This window comes from Ursus arctos, chromosome X (genome assembly GCF_023065955.2).
Source record: "Ursus arctos isolate Adak ecotype North America chromosome X, UrsArc2.0, whole genome shotgun sequence".
Lineage (NCBI taxonomy): Eukaryota > Metazoa > Chordata > Mammalia > Carnivora > Ursidae > Ursus > Ursus arctos.
Genome location: NC_079873.1, coordinates 108,269,923 through 108,284,379, shown reverse-complemented (window position 1 = coordinate 108,284,379; position 14,457 = coordinate 108,269,923). Strand labels below are relative to the sequence as shown.

The window sequence follows — 14,457 nt, the reverse complement described above, 5'->3', positions numbered from 1 at the left end:
CAGTCATGGAAGAAGAAAAAAAAAAAGAGAATATCCAAGAACAGGGGAACAATTACAAAAGGTGTAACACTAACATAATGGGAATACCAGAAGAGGAAAGAAAGGAGAAAAAATATTTGAACTAATACAGGCTAAGAATTTTCCAAAATTAATGACAGACAACAAATCACAGTTTCAGAAAGCTCAGAAGACATCAAGCTTAATAAATACCAAAAAATCCACAGCTAGGCATATCATGTTCAAACTGAAGAAAACTACAGACAAAGAGAAAACTTGGAAGAAGTCAGGGGATAGTGGTAGTGGGGTTTACCTATGGAGGCATAAGGAGAATTACCTCAGACTTCTCATCAGAAATCATGCATGTCAAAAGAGAGTGCAGTAAAATATTTAGTGTTGAAATGGAAAAAAAATAGAATTCTGTACACAATGAAATTATCCTTCAAAAGTGAAGAAGAAATAAAAACATTCTCAGCTAAAGACTGACAGAATTTCTAACTAGTAGATCTACCTTACAAGAAATGTTAAAACTTCTTTGGAGGAAAGGAAAGTGATGCAGATTAGAAACTCGAATCTATAGAAACACAGGAAGAGAAGGACTAATGAAGGTAAAAAAAAAAAAAAAAAAAAACCTCCTGTTTTTCTTAATCTTAACTGATCTAAAAGATATACATATAACTGTCTTTTTAAACCAATAACAGCAACAATGTATTGGTGATTATTGTGCATGAATAGTGAAATTAAATGACAGGAGAGACAGGAGAGAGGAATTGGGAATACTCTATAATAAGGTACCTACATTACCCATGAAACCATATAGTGTCATTTGAAAGTAAACTTAAATTAGCTGTAAATATATAGCAAATTCTAAGGAAACCACAAAAAAAATTTAAATAAGTATAATTGATATCCTAAGGAGAGAACATAGAATCATATAAAATGCTCAATTAAAACCAGAGAAGGTAGAAAAAGAGGAAGATACAAAAGGAAAAAAACAAGTGTAATGGATTGAAAACAGTTACGAACATGGTATATTAATCAAATTATATCAGTAATCACTTTAAATGTGAATAGTCTACAAAAAAATGAATTAAAAGATGGAGACTGTCAAAGAAGATATGACTACATGTTGTCTACCAGATATCCATTTTAAATATAAACACAAATAGATTAAAAGTAAAGGGATGGAGAGAGATCTACCATGCTAACACTAATCAAAAGAAAGGTGGAGTAGCTATATTAATTTCAGATAAAGCAGACTTCAGAGCAAGGAACATTATCAAGGATAAAGAGAGGTATTACATAATGATAAAGAGGTCAATTCTCCAAGAAGACATAAAATTTCTTGAGGTATATGCAGCCAACAAACAGAGTATCAAAATACATGAGGCAAAAGCTGATAGAACCACAAGGAGAAATAGACCAATCTATTGGTCTATTGAAGACTTCAATACCATTCTGTCAGTAATTGATAGACTGAGCAGCAGAAAAACCTGTAAGGATATATAGTTGAACTGAACAGCTCTATCAATCAACTCGATCTAATTGACATCGATAGACTACTTCATCCAATAGCAGCAGGATACTTTCAAGTTCACGTGGAACATTTACCATAACAGTCCAACTTCTGGTTCACAAAACATACCTTAACAAATTTGAAAGAACAGAAATCATACAATGTCTGCTCTCAGACCACAAAAGAATTAGACTAGAAATCAATAACAGAAAGATAACTGGAAAATCCCCAAATATTAGGAGATTAAACAACACACTTCTAAATAACACATGGGTAAAAGGAGAAGTTTCGAAAGAAATTTAAAACTATTTTAAACTAAATGAAAAAAATACAACTTACCAAGATTTATGGGTTGCACGGGCACCTGGGTGGCTCAGTTGGTTGAGCGTCTGCCTTTGGATTAGGTCATGATCCCAGGGTCCTAGGATCAAGTCCTGCTTCGGGCTCCCTGCTCAGTGGGAAGTCTGCGCCTTCCTCTCCCTCTGCCCCTCCCCCCTGCACATGCGTGTGTTCTCTCTCTCTAATAAATAAATGAAAATCTTTAAAAAAAGATTTATGGGTTGCAGCAAAAGCAGTGGTTAGCAATGAACAACTAGAATTTGAAAACACAATACCATTTACATCAGCACCAAAAAAATGAGATACAAATGAGGCATAAATTTGACAAAATATGTACCTATATGAGAAACACTACAAAACCTTGATGAAAATCAAAGAATATGTAAATGGAGGGTTATTCCATGTTCATGGATAGGAAGATTCAATATTGTTATCATTTCTTCCCAACTTGATCTATAGATTCAATGCAACTGCAATCAAAATCCCAGCAAATTATTTTGTAGATATTGACAGACTGATTCTAGAGTTTACATGGAAAAGCAAGACTAGAATAGCAAACACAATATTGAAGGAGGAGAACAAAATCAGAGGACTGAGATCACCCAACTTTAAGATTTACGTTAAAACTACAGTAATCAAGTGAATATGGTATTACTGGAAGAATACACAAATCAATGAATGGAAGAGAGAGACCAGAATTAGATGCATACAAATATAGCCTTTGCTCCTTTGGAAAAGATCAGTTGGCAATTCAATGGAGAAACAGTTGTCTTTTCAAAAAAATGGCAACGGAACAATTGGATATCCATATGCAAAAAAAAAAAAAAAAAGAATCTAGACACAGACCTTACTTACACCTTTCACAAAAATTAACTCAAAATGGATCAATAGACCTAAATGGAAACTGCAAGACTATAAGCTTCTAGAAGATAACAGGATAAAATTTGGGTGAATTTAGGTTTGGTGATGACTTCTTTGATACAATGCCAAAAGGATGCTCCATGAAGAAAAAAATTGCTAAATTAGACTATTTTAAAATTAAAAACCTCTGCCTTGTGAAAGACACCATTAAGTGAATGAAAAGAGAAGCCACAAACTGGGAGAAAATATTTGCAAAACACAATCTGATGAAGGGCTGGTATCCAAAATATACAAAGAACTACTAAAACTCATCAATAGGAAAACAACCCATTTGAAAAATGGGCCAAAGTTCTGAAAAGAGACCTCATCAATGAAGATATACAGATGGCGAATAAACATAAAAAGGTGCTCTACATCATAAGCCATTAGGGAATTGCAAATTAAAACAATGAGATTCCACTACACACTTATTAGAATGGCGAAAACTCAAAACCCTGATAATACCAAAAGCTTGTGAGTATGTGTAGCAGTGGGAACTCTCATTTACTGTTGGTAGGAATGCAAAATAATACAGCCACTTTGGAAGACAGTAAGCAGTTTCTTACAAAGCCAAACATAGTCACCATACAACCCAGCTACTGCACTCCTAGGTATTCACCGTAATGAGTTGAACACCTATGTCCACGCAAACCTGCACATGAACGTTTACAGCAGCTTTTTTCATAATTGACAAAAACTGAAAGCAGCCCAATGTCCTTCAATTGGTGGATAAACAAACCATGTACATCAGATGATAGAATATTATTCCTCAGTAAAAAGAAACATGCTATAAAGTCATGAAAAGACATGAAGGAATCTTAAATGCCTATTGCTAAGTGAGAGAAGACCATCTGAAAAGGCTACCTACTATAGGATTCCAACCGTATGACATTCTGGAAAAGGTAAATGTATGGAGACAGTAAAAAGATCAGTGGTTGCCAAAGGTTAGTGGGTTGAGCTGATGAATATACAAGGAAACACAAGGGATTCTAAGGGTGATGGAATTATTCTATATGATACTGTAATGGTGGCTGCAGGGTATTATGCATTTGTCAAAACCCATACACTGTACAACACGAAGAGTGAAACTTAATGTAAGTTATGGGCTTCAGTTAACAACTATGTGTCAATATTGGCTCATCAATGACAACAAATGTAACACAATAATACAAGATGTTCATAACAGAGGACACAGGGAGGGGGTATCAGGGAACTGATATGGGAACTCTTTCCTATCGCCTCAATTTTCCTGTAAATCTAAAACTGTTCTAAAACACCAAGATTATTAATTTTAAAAGGTTTTTTCCTAAAGCCTAGTTTAAAGGATAGGTCAAAGTGAGGTTAAATTGTCAGAGAAAGTGTCATGAAATAAGTGAAGTTTTAGCTGGGTCCTAGAGGATACACAGGATTTCTAGAATTAGAAAAGAGAAAGGGCATTTCAGCTGGGATTGAGGCATGAAAAAGACTCAGAGGGCTCAAATTGCGAAGGAGCAGGAAATAACACAGAATACATCAATGCAAAGACAACAGGCAGCAATTTAATGGAAGCTAGGGGCCAAGACAAAGCTAGAAGTGCTGAAGCATCAATTCCACTATCAGATAAACATAGTCATGGGAGCAGACTTGATCTGATCTGGGTCCTCACCACATATTCATTCATTCATTCACTCAGTAAATATTTAGTAAGCACCTGCTATGTTCCAAACACCGTGCTAGGCACTGGGGACAAGCAGTGAATAAAAGAAATCTCTGTTCTCAATGAGCTTACATTCTAGTGAGAGGAGACAGACGGAACCTGCCTGGTGTTTCAAGAAACAGCAAGAAGCCAGTATGGCTGGAATGGAGTGAAGGGGGAGGTGGAAGGTGAGACAGATAACAGAGGCCAGAGTATATAGGGCACTGAGGCCAGAATAAATAAGCACTTTGGCTTTGACCCTGAGACAATCAGGGAACAACTGGAGGGGTTTTGAGTGGCAGAGTGGCTTGACTGACACCTGAATAAGGTCCTGTCTCTTCTGTGCTCAGAATAGACAAGAGGGTAAGAGGGGCTGCAGGGAGGGGCGCCTGGGTGGCACAGTCGTTAAGCGTCTGCCTTTGGCTCAGGGTGTGATCCCAGCGTTCTGGGATCGAGCCCCACATCAGGCTCCTCTGCTATGAGCCTGCCTCTTCCTCTCCCACTCCCCCTGCTTGTGTTCCCTCTCTCGCTGGCTGTCTCTATCTCTGTCAAATAAATAAATAAAATCTTTAAAAAAAAAAAAAAAAAAAGAGGGGCTGCAGGGAGACCAGCGAAATTTTTGCAGTCATCCAGGCAAAAGAAGATGGGGGCCGGGAACATGGTCTTAGCAATGCAAGTGGTGAGAAAAAGATTGTAAACTTTGAAAGGATTTGCTGATGGATTAGGTGTGTGATGGAAAGGGTCAAAATGACCCCGTTTTAGGCCTGAGGAACTCACTTGAAGAAAGGGTTGCCAGTGACTGAGAGAGAATATGGGAGGAGAAGGCTCATAAACAGGACCGAGCCTGTGTCTGAAATCAGCTAAGCTTGTCCTGAAAGGGGCATTGCAAGAGCTAGAGATCAGAACAACGCTAAGACGGAGTTAAGTGGGGGCGCCTGGGTGGCTCAGTCCTTAAGCGTCTGCCTTCAGCTCAGGGCATGATCCCGGCGTTCTGGGATCGAGCCCTGCATCAGGCTCGTCTGCTGGGAGCCTGCTTCTTCCTCTCCCACTCCCCCTGCTTGTGTTCCCTCTCTCGCTGGCTGTCTCGCTCTCTCTGTCAAATAAATAAATAAAATCTTAAAAAAAAAAAAAGACGGAGTTAAGTGCAAAACTAAGTCAGAGCACGTACAGGAAGTGAACCTAGGCAGGTATTCATTCATCAAACATTTCCTAAAATCAACCACTCTGTGCCAGGGATACAAAGAAAAATAAGACATCTTTCCTGCCTGGAAGGAACTCACAGTCCAATGAGGGAAATAGAAATATAAATAAGTGATTGTAGCATCATAGGAGAGGTATCCAACATTTACTGAATCCCTGCCATATGACAAGCAGTGTGGTGAGGAAGCAAGAAGTATGTACAAAGTTCTATGAGAGCACACACACACGAATTCTTGCAAAGGTTCGTAAAGACATTCACAAGGGTTTTCACCACAGTGTGACATCAGGGAGTTGGCAGTAACTTAGATGCCCATCACTAGGGAAATGTATCAGGAAAATCTACGGAATACTCAGCAGCAGTTAGAAGCCCAAAACTAGGTGTACACACAGCAACGTGGATATAGCTCAAGAACACAGTGTTGAGTGAAAACAGTAAGAAGCACATTTCTAGTCCAATACCATCTCTGTAAATGTAAAGGCATACACAAAACACTGCCTGTCTTAAATTATTAAGGATCTATATCAACACATTGCAGTTGGTATCTAGAAGAAGAATGGGAGTGGGTATTGAGTAAGACAATGAAAAATAATAGCAACAATATAAAATAATAAAAATAAGAGAAGGACCTGGCCATGACTGATGATGATAATGTGCTGAGAATTGAGGAGCAAAGTTAACTCAACTCTCTGCACCTGAGGTAAAATAACTAGCTAATAGGAATCCATCTAAGAGGCGCCTGAGTGGCTCAGTCAGTTAAGCATCCGACTCTTAATTTTGGCTCAGGTCATGATCTCAGCATCTGGGATCGACCCCCACGTCAGGCTCTGTGCTTAGCGTGGAGTCTGCTCGGGATTCTTTCTCTCCCTCTCCCTCTGCCCCTCTCACAGCTCACTCACTGTCTATCTCTCTAAAATAAATACATCTTAAAAAAAAAAAAAAAGGAATCCATGTGATAACCCTAAGGAGAAGGGTAGTTCCGGGGAACCAGAAGTTTGTGTAAGAGCCATGGAGGCATGAAAGTCATAGGTTCAGGGGACAGCACCATGTTTAGCATGGCTTGTACAGGTTCTGAAGAGCTGACAATGTTTGAAAGCCCTGGGTGAACTGAACAACACCCTACATGTGGACGGTATAACCATTCTAATCAAGTTGTCCCCTTTTACTACATTGGGGTTAAAGAAAGGGCTCTGCTCCCATCCAGCCTGTGGTGAGATTCTCTTTCAGCCATCCTGCAGTCTTCACATCTCGTGACTACCCCAGAAATCCTATTCCAATGGCTCATTTTTGTGTACTGTGGCCTCAAGGAATGTGGCCCTTGATTTGCTGCTTTAAAACTGGAACTCCACCCCAGTAACACTGCTGTTCTGGCTAGGAGTAGGGTGGGAAGGGAACTGGAGGCCCAAGCATGCCTCTAATTCTGGGGCACCTGTCTGGGGCAGTTCACCCCACCTCCACCAACTCTCCCTGGTCACAGTCCAGCTGGAGTCATTTCCCAGCTCTGACCGCCCCTCACACACCCCAGACTGGATCCTGTTCCACTATTATAGGTGTACCTAATTTTTCGTCACCCTTGTCACAGTTGCAACTCCACATTTACTTTTCTGATAATTTGATTTATGTCCATCTATGCCCCTAGGTTCCAAGTTAAATGTTGGCAATCTTTCTCTCTTTATTCTTCACCAATTTCTCACTAGCATTTAGCACAGTGCCTGGCATATGGTAGAGGCTCAATAAACTTCTCAGTTGGATACAAGCTTTCCAAAAGAAACCTAGGTCAAAGTGGATACAAGCACAGTGCAGAAACAGGAATGAGAAAGAGCTGGGGTTTGTTGTACTGTGGAGGGTAAAGGGAGAGAGCTGCAAGGAAAACAGGTGCACTGGCCCCTGTAGATAGGTCACCTGACTGCTGCATACATGCCCACCCCACCCTCCAGTACAGGGTGGGCACACAGTAGGGGCAAAATAGTAGGAAAATAAATGGTAAAGAAATTAACGAGTGTTTAAGACATTCTTTTTTTTTTTTAAATGTCAAGTATGAAACTGAATCGAGGGAAGGGAAGTACATGGGTCAGTACTGGGTCTGAGGGAGGACTAACATTTCCAGAGGTCCTGACACAATCCACTGCCCCTCAAAGGGCACAGAATGTATCCACAGGACAGCCCAAAATTTCTTGGGGGAAGGGGCGGCGTTACTCTCACCTTCTGCCTCTAAGGGTCACACAAGCCTGGGTCACCGTGGTTGCCACTGTTACTAGTTCAAAGTCGTCTTCAATCTAATTCTTCAGCTTTAGTCTTGTCCCCTACTCCACCTCCAGCTCAGACTCTGCCCCACTTAAAAAAAACAAACCCTCCAACCCAAGCCAGCCCAGATTCGGATAAGTGAATATACTTGATTGCTACAGGAGGACCTTTCCCACGCCTGTACTTGACCTTCTACAGGAATAGGCGTTCTGGCCCTCGCCAGGCGACGCGAAGCCGCGCGACCTCGGCCAGCGGTGCGACCTGTCACCGCCCTTCCCGCCTTCCCGCCCTCCCCCGAGCCCGCGCACGCCGAGCCCGCGCGCCTTACGTTGGGCCCGGCCCCCAGCTGGTTTCCCAGTAGCACGCATGCGCGCGCTCCTGGGCCCGCGGGGAGAGAGAGGGCGGGGCCGAGGGGGCCAAGCCCGCGGGGGGAGGGGCGGTGTCGGTCACGTGACGCGGTTTCAGTGTTTACACGCGGAGCGGCCGGAGCGTTCGGCCTCAGTCAGGCGCTCGGCTCCGTTTCGGTTTCACTTCCGGTGAAGGGCCGCCTCCGAGCGGGCGGTGAGCCGACGGCGAGCGCGGGTGGCGGCGGTGACGGCGGCGCCGCTGCCGGGGGGCGTGCGGGAGCGCGGCGGCGGCGGCGGCGGCGGCGGCGGCTGGGCCTCTTGCGCCCGCAGCCCACCTCTCGGGGGCGGGCTCCCGGCGCGAGCTGGGCTTTCGAGAAGATGGAGGAGCTGGTGGTGGAAGTGCGAGGCTCCAATGGCGCTTTCTACAAGGTACTTGGCTCCAGGGCAGGCCCCATCTTCGCCCTTCTTTCCCTCCCTTTTCTTCTCGGCCTCGGCGGGAGGCAGGCCTGGGGCCCTCTTCCCGAGCGCCGCGCCCGGGGGCCAGGGTGCGCTCGTTGGGATGTTGTTTGGGAGAGAAGGACCGGACTTGGGGCCTGTAGGAAGCCCCTCGAGCCCCACTGCCTTTCCTATGAGAGGCCCCGGCGCCTATCGGAATGAGAGCGGGCAAGGAGAAGAAGGTGTCCTCTCGGGAGCCGAGGGAGACCTGGGGATGGACAAGGGTTGGCGGCAGGTACAAGATCCTGGCGGGAAGGGCCGGTATCCCCGCGAAGTGACGGCGACGGCTTATTTCCCTTTACTAAATATCCTCTCCCAGTGGGATCCGGGCCTGACGTGTGGGTAGTTGCTGAGTAGCGGGGGGCGCTTCCGTCGAGCCGCCTCCTGCCTTGTAAAGAGGGTTTGAGATCTCCTTTGGCTTCTCTTTTCCGGTCCAGCATTGGGACTTCGGAGAGCTCCACTGTTCTGGGCAAGGGGTGTGGAGAAAGAGTAGTAAGACGCTGTAGTCAGTTCCGAATCACAATGGCAACTGATTTTTAGTGGCCTCTCTTTGTGAATTTCAGAAGAGATTTTAGATCCAAAAGTTTCAGGAAGACCCTGACATAACCGAGTAATGCATTAGAGAAGTTCGTAACCTTAAATATTCGCGGTCCCCCTCCCTTGTTATAAAAGCGGCCAAATTCAGGAATACAGATGCTTCGGCATCTAAAAACATTATAACAACTCTTCTAGTTAAGGAAAACATTTTTAACCCTCCAAAGGCCTGAATATATGCCATGAAACTGCAAGAAATTAACTGAAAGTACATCATTACTAGAGAATTTTAAATCATGAGTGGAAATAATTGTTTTGTGCCCCAGGTACTTGACTGTCTTCTCTGAATGTGTAATGTTGCGGTGGACAGTATTGAGGTTTTAAATAGACATGCAGAGTATTACGGTGGATTTTTCTTTTTTAAGTTACACCGTTGCAGATCAACTAATAGCTTAGATTTTCAAAAGGAGGATTAAAAATATTTTAATGTATCGGTTGTGCGTCTGTTGGTACTTACTTACTGTACTAGTAATCTGTAAATTCTCGTTTTCTCTTGAATGTTCCTTTATAACTTCTGTAGGTAATATCCCACCTTTGAGTATTCGGGCAATAGAAGGTACACATGGAAATTAGCTATTGTAGTTGTCCAACAAAATTCTTAAATTTATTATAGCATAACTTCAGCATTTCAAACGAGACTCATTTGGCAAAGAGAAATTTAACAATTGACTTCTTGTGTGTGTTTACCAATTCTATGGAGATATTTGGAGATCAGCGTATTTCATAAGTGTGTAAAGTATGTAAACTGTTTCATACTTTTAGCCAAAAGAAAAAACCTATAGCTGTAAAAGGAAAAAAGCATTTATGTCCTTAACAGTCTCACCAATATAAAATTGTTTCAGTTGACTCTGCGGGCAAAATTTTGATTGCATTTATTTCAGTGATCCATAATAATTCCTGCTAGTTAGTGTAGAATCATTCTGGTTCCTAGATTGGCAGTTTTGCTCACTAGATTTGTGGTGCTAACTGTAATAAATATAAGCAGTGGTTAATGATTGAGCAGTATTCTAATTTGTGATATTTGCTTAGATTGGACACCACTCTAAATGTCTTTCAGTGGAGTTTGCCTGCTCCAAGAGGGCAAGTAGCACATCGTGGTCTTGAAGGATTTATTGTTCTCTTCCAGCAACCTATGATTTGTTCTGGTGATTTTGCTTGCAAACTGATTGGAATATAATAAGAAGTGCCCTCTATTTTTGCTATTAATCCCCCATTTTAGTTGGGTTTTTTCAAAAACGAATTTGCTTAATTTGAAGATGAATAAAAAGAATGGATTGTCCTTTAGTTCCTTGAGGAGAAATGTCAAACTTGATCAAGTATGTGTGGAGAGGGGCGCCTGGGTGGTGCAGTCGTTAAGCGTCTGCCTTTGGCTCAGGGCATGTTCCTGGCATTCTGGGATCGAGCCCCACATCAGGCTCCTCTGCTAGGAGCCTGCTTCTTCCTCCCCCACTCCCCCTGCTTGTGTTCCCTCTCTCGCTGGCTGTCTCTCTCTGTCAAATAAATAAATAAAATCTTTTAAAAACATGTGTGGAGAAATTGCTGTTACATTTACTTAATTAATGTTTATTTTTAAGAAAACCTCAAATGGTCCGTATTGGTAGAAAAATAGTTCCTATAATGAAAAGGTTTAAGTTTTTATAGGACTCATAGTGTTGTGAGTTATAAAGTAAAGCAAAAAGTAAACTTGAGTTGCTTTTCCAGTGAGATGGGCAGAAAATATGGGAAATAGACCAATAAAAAAATTACTACTGGTAGAAATGTTATATTTATGAAAAAAATAGGAACGCAGTTCATCAAATTGATAGAAAAGCCTTTAAAAAACTGAACAACTCAAATGACTTCAATATTAGTGAATTTGACTTTGATTTGCCTAACAGAACCACCATATTGCAAGGGATGATTCTCCATCTTCTGAGCACATAGTCCAAGTTTACAATATAAACTGGATAGAGTATAGCTGGGCATATTTGGATTCTTTCTCTGCAAAATATCTAAAGTTCAGGATTTAGAATTAACAGAACCATGAAACCTAAACCTAAGATTGAACAGCTCGTTTTTATTTTTCCCTCTGGTGTTTATTCTTAAAAACTTGAAAGTTAGATTTAGTAGTTGTCAGAGCCACTACTCTCATGCTTAGGTATTTCTTTGACTTAGAAAAAGATAGTCTTGTGTACAACTTAGAGTCTTATGTTATTTAAGACATGAAGACACTTGGATAATCTTTACAAAACATTTCCTAAATGCATAATGTTGAAATAAGTTCTTCTAGGGGCATCTGCCTAAAATAGTGTAGTGTTTTGGGTTTTGGGGGTTTTTTTTTGGTGTTGGGGGTTTCTTCTTTGGGGGGGACTGAGTTTTAGTATATTGAGAATGGACATGAATTTAACTCCATTTCAAGTATAGAATGTGTGTCATTCTGATATGAATGTACTAGCATATCCCGATCCTAGGTTTTGGTACCAGTATGAAAATTACTAAAGATGGATAAATCCTGTGTTGGAAACATAAGATATAACACCTTTTTATTTTCTGAAAATGTAGTGACTGATATCCGATTCATTACTGTAATATGGTGTGAATATGCTAAATTATATTCTTATTTTTAGATTTTCATGTAATATATCTTATGTTTTTAAGTTTGGTATCTGAGGACAGACTTTAACATGGTGAGTAATGTTATGGAACTAGCAGCTAGCTATGATAAAATGTACAACCAGGAAGAAATGTTTTTAAGGAAGACATTGGTGGCCTAGCATGTCATGTTAGCTACATAGCCTTCTAGAAATCAGTGTTTTACCACACATAAACTTGCATAAGGTGTTACTCATGTTTTCTCTGAAGTCTCTAGATCTAACTTTGCATACAGGTGTTATTATGTACTTCAAGGAAGTGAGTTATTCAGGTCAACCACATTTTTTTTTCTTCCCCAAGTCTAACTTTTTAATGTTTGGTGTCTGTGGAAGCATCATTTTTCCCCTTTTGAACTGTGCATTTTCCAACTTCATGTTCACACATTCTGAAAACCTCCAAATTATTTAATACAAAATTTAGTGGTATAATAATTTACATCTGTAAATAATTTATTTAATCCTCTACCACAATCCTGAGGTACTGTTGTTATTCCCATTTTATAGATGAGGATGAAGATGTACAAAGAGATTGGGTAAGTGGCTTACTACTAAGCATTAGAGCTAGGAAGGGTCCTCAGATCTGGAATTTGAGATCAGATAGTCTGACTTCCTGAAATGATGAAAGTTAGCTTGAAGAAATGAACTGGATTTGATTTCCTGCCCATTTTTTTATTTCCTTGTAACCTTCTATTTTATTTTGTTACTCTAAAACCTCCTTAGCGTTTTTTAAGTACAGTTGCAAAGTGATGTTACCACTTTTTTACTGTTGATACAAAGATGTCATGACCTACTCAGTGTATGTATCAACTTCCTTTTTATTACCTCTTGCAACTTGTTATTATTACACTGTAATTCTTCATATGAATACCCACTAAGGAAAGAGAAAGTTGAAAATCTCTGACCTTGCTCTGAAATTTGCTTTTGTTATATTGGAAGCACATTAAGAACTGAAGTATTAAAAAGTTAGACTACATACACACAGGAAAGTTCATACTGTTCTCTCTTTACCTGTGTATTGTCTTTGGGTCAGGATGAATAAAAAAGAATGCATTTTTTTTCCTCAGAATTTGTGGTAAGTGCCCAAGTAAAGTCAAGTATTCCTGGACCTGTGCTGTGGTTGGAAGGATTGTTGATGAGGTTAATTGTACTTTTTACATTGTTCATCCCTTTATGTTGTTAGTGCCCACATACAAGGGTGACAAAGCGGTAACTCACTTTATCTGTGAAGCCTTGGATTTGTATTTTATCCCCCTATCCTCCGGTCCTGTGTGCTTTCGTTAGGAGGGACATTTTGTGGTGCTCTACATTTTCTCTAAGGAGAGTTATTGCACTGCATGTGTTGTCTTCAGTGATAATGTAGTAGTTGTTTTCAGTGGTGGTCAGGGCCTCACATTGAAATTTTGACTATACAGTAAGTACTCTTGTGACCAGTGATTCATTTGTGAGTTTACTAAGCTAAGGGGTGTGAAATTGAGGGTGAGGGGGCGTTCACCCAGATAAGGATGGACTTCTTAATTTCATCAATCCTCGTAATGTTTGAATTGGATAACTCTAGTCTTCGCACACTTTGGTAAGTATGATTCTGTGACTGCCTCTCTGATCTATTTGCCAGTAAGTTGAGGATCCCATAATGACTTTTTGATTTCTTGTTTATTCCCCCGATGAGGAGCCCGTATTTGTCTTTCACACTGCACTTTAGCACCTTTCTCGAACCCCAAAGATTTTCAGCACTTTTTTTTCTTCTCAGAATCTAAATAACCTTTCAGTATTTAGTATCCTTGAGGAAACAGCCTTTTCTTTTTGTATCCCAATTTTTAAATTTTTTTTAGTGTGCTTTTGTTAAGATGTAACTTTCTCAACTGCAAGAGTATTTATGGTTCTGCATCTTTTATAAAATACGCCCCTCTCTGCTTTGCCTCTCATTTGTTTAGTGCCAACTATGTGCCAGGCGGGCATTGTAGTAGGCAACAGACATGTATGATTTCATTACAACACCCTTAGAATGCAGTCCCCCCGTATCCATTTGTTCCTTGCATTTGAGGAGTCTGAGGCACAGAGATCACTTGGAGAGTCAAGCCTTATAGCTTATAGAACCAAAATTTTGAGCCTACGTCTCATTCACAGCAAAACTCTTAACTACGAAGTTTACTGACTCCTATAAGATCCCTAGCTCTCATTCAGTATGGTGCAGCTCCCTTTGTGCCTTCTGTTGTTCAATCTGCCTTCTTTGGTAACCTCTCAGGAATCTCCTGAACATCTTCTCCCCAAATACCAACTTCGCTTGGTGTAGATAGGTAGGGATCACAACAAAATGTAGTTTTCCAGGTTGGTGGCAGGGGAGGTAGTAGTGCTCTGGGGTTTTCCAGGGCACAAGGGTAAGAGTGTTGGGGTGAGGGAGGGGTGGCCAAAACAACGGTTCCTTGGAGAAAATATGATGAGCATCAGGAAGATGGGACCCTTGTTGGAAGTGAATGACAGTTTAGTAAAAAGGACTTAGAAATCAAAAGAGGTGTTTGTCCTTG

The 14,457-nt window shown here is 41.0% G+C and overlaps 1 protein-coding gene and 1 long non-coding RNA gene across 17 annotated transcripts in view; one reads left to right on the top strand and one right to left on the bottom strand.

Annotated features, from left to right (window-relative positions):
• The window catches only part of LOC130544177 (uncharacterized), a 144,967-nt gene extending 136,796 nt beyond the window's left edge, over nt 1-8,171 (bottom strand). Inside the window, exon 1 of the long non-coding RNA XR_008960226.1 lies at nt 7,828-8,171. This is a non-coding gene — a long non-coding RNA (uncharacterized LOC130544177). The remainder of the gene's footprint in view (nt 1-7,827) is intronic.
• A 175-nt stretch (nt 8,172-8,346) lies between these two features.
• FMR1 (fragile X messenger ribonucleoprotein 1) overlaps nt 8,347-14,457 on the top strand; it is a 38,658-nt gene continuing 32,547 nt past the window's right edge. For 6 of the 16 annotated variants that reach the window (XM_026479769.4, XM_048213590.2, XM_048213589.2 and 3 more), the window contains exon 1: nt 8,349-8,645. In XM_026479769.4, the coding sequence (XP_026335554.1) occupies nt 8,595-8,645 (51 nt within the window). In that variant the 5' untranslated portion in view covers nt 8,349-8,594. Of the gene's footprint in view, nt 8,646-14,457 lie in introns of all 16 variants that reach the window. The other 10 variants (XM_026479767.4, XM_026479765.4, XM_026479764.4 and 7 more) reach the window with 3 other exon arrangements.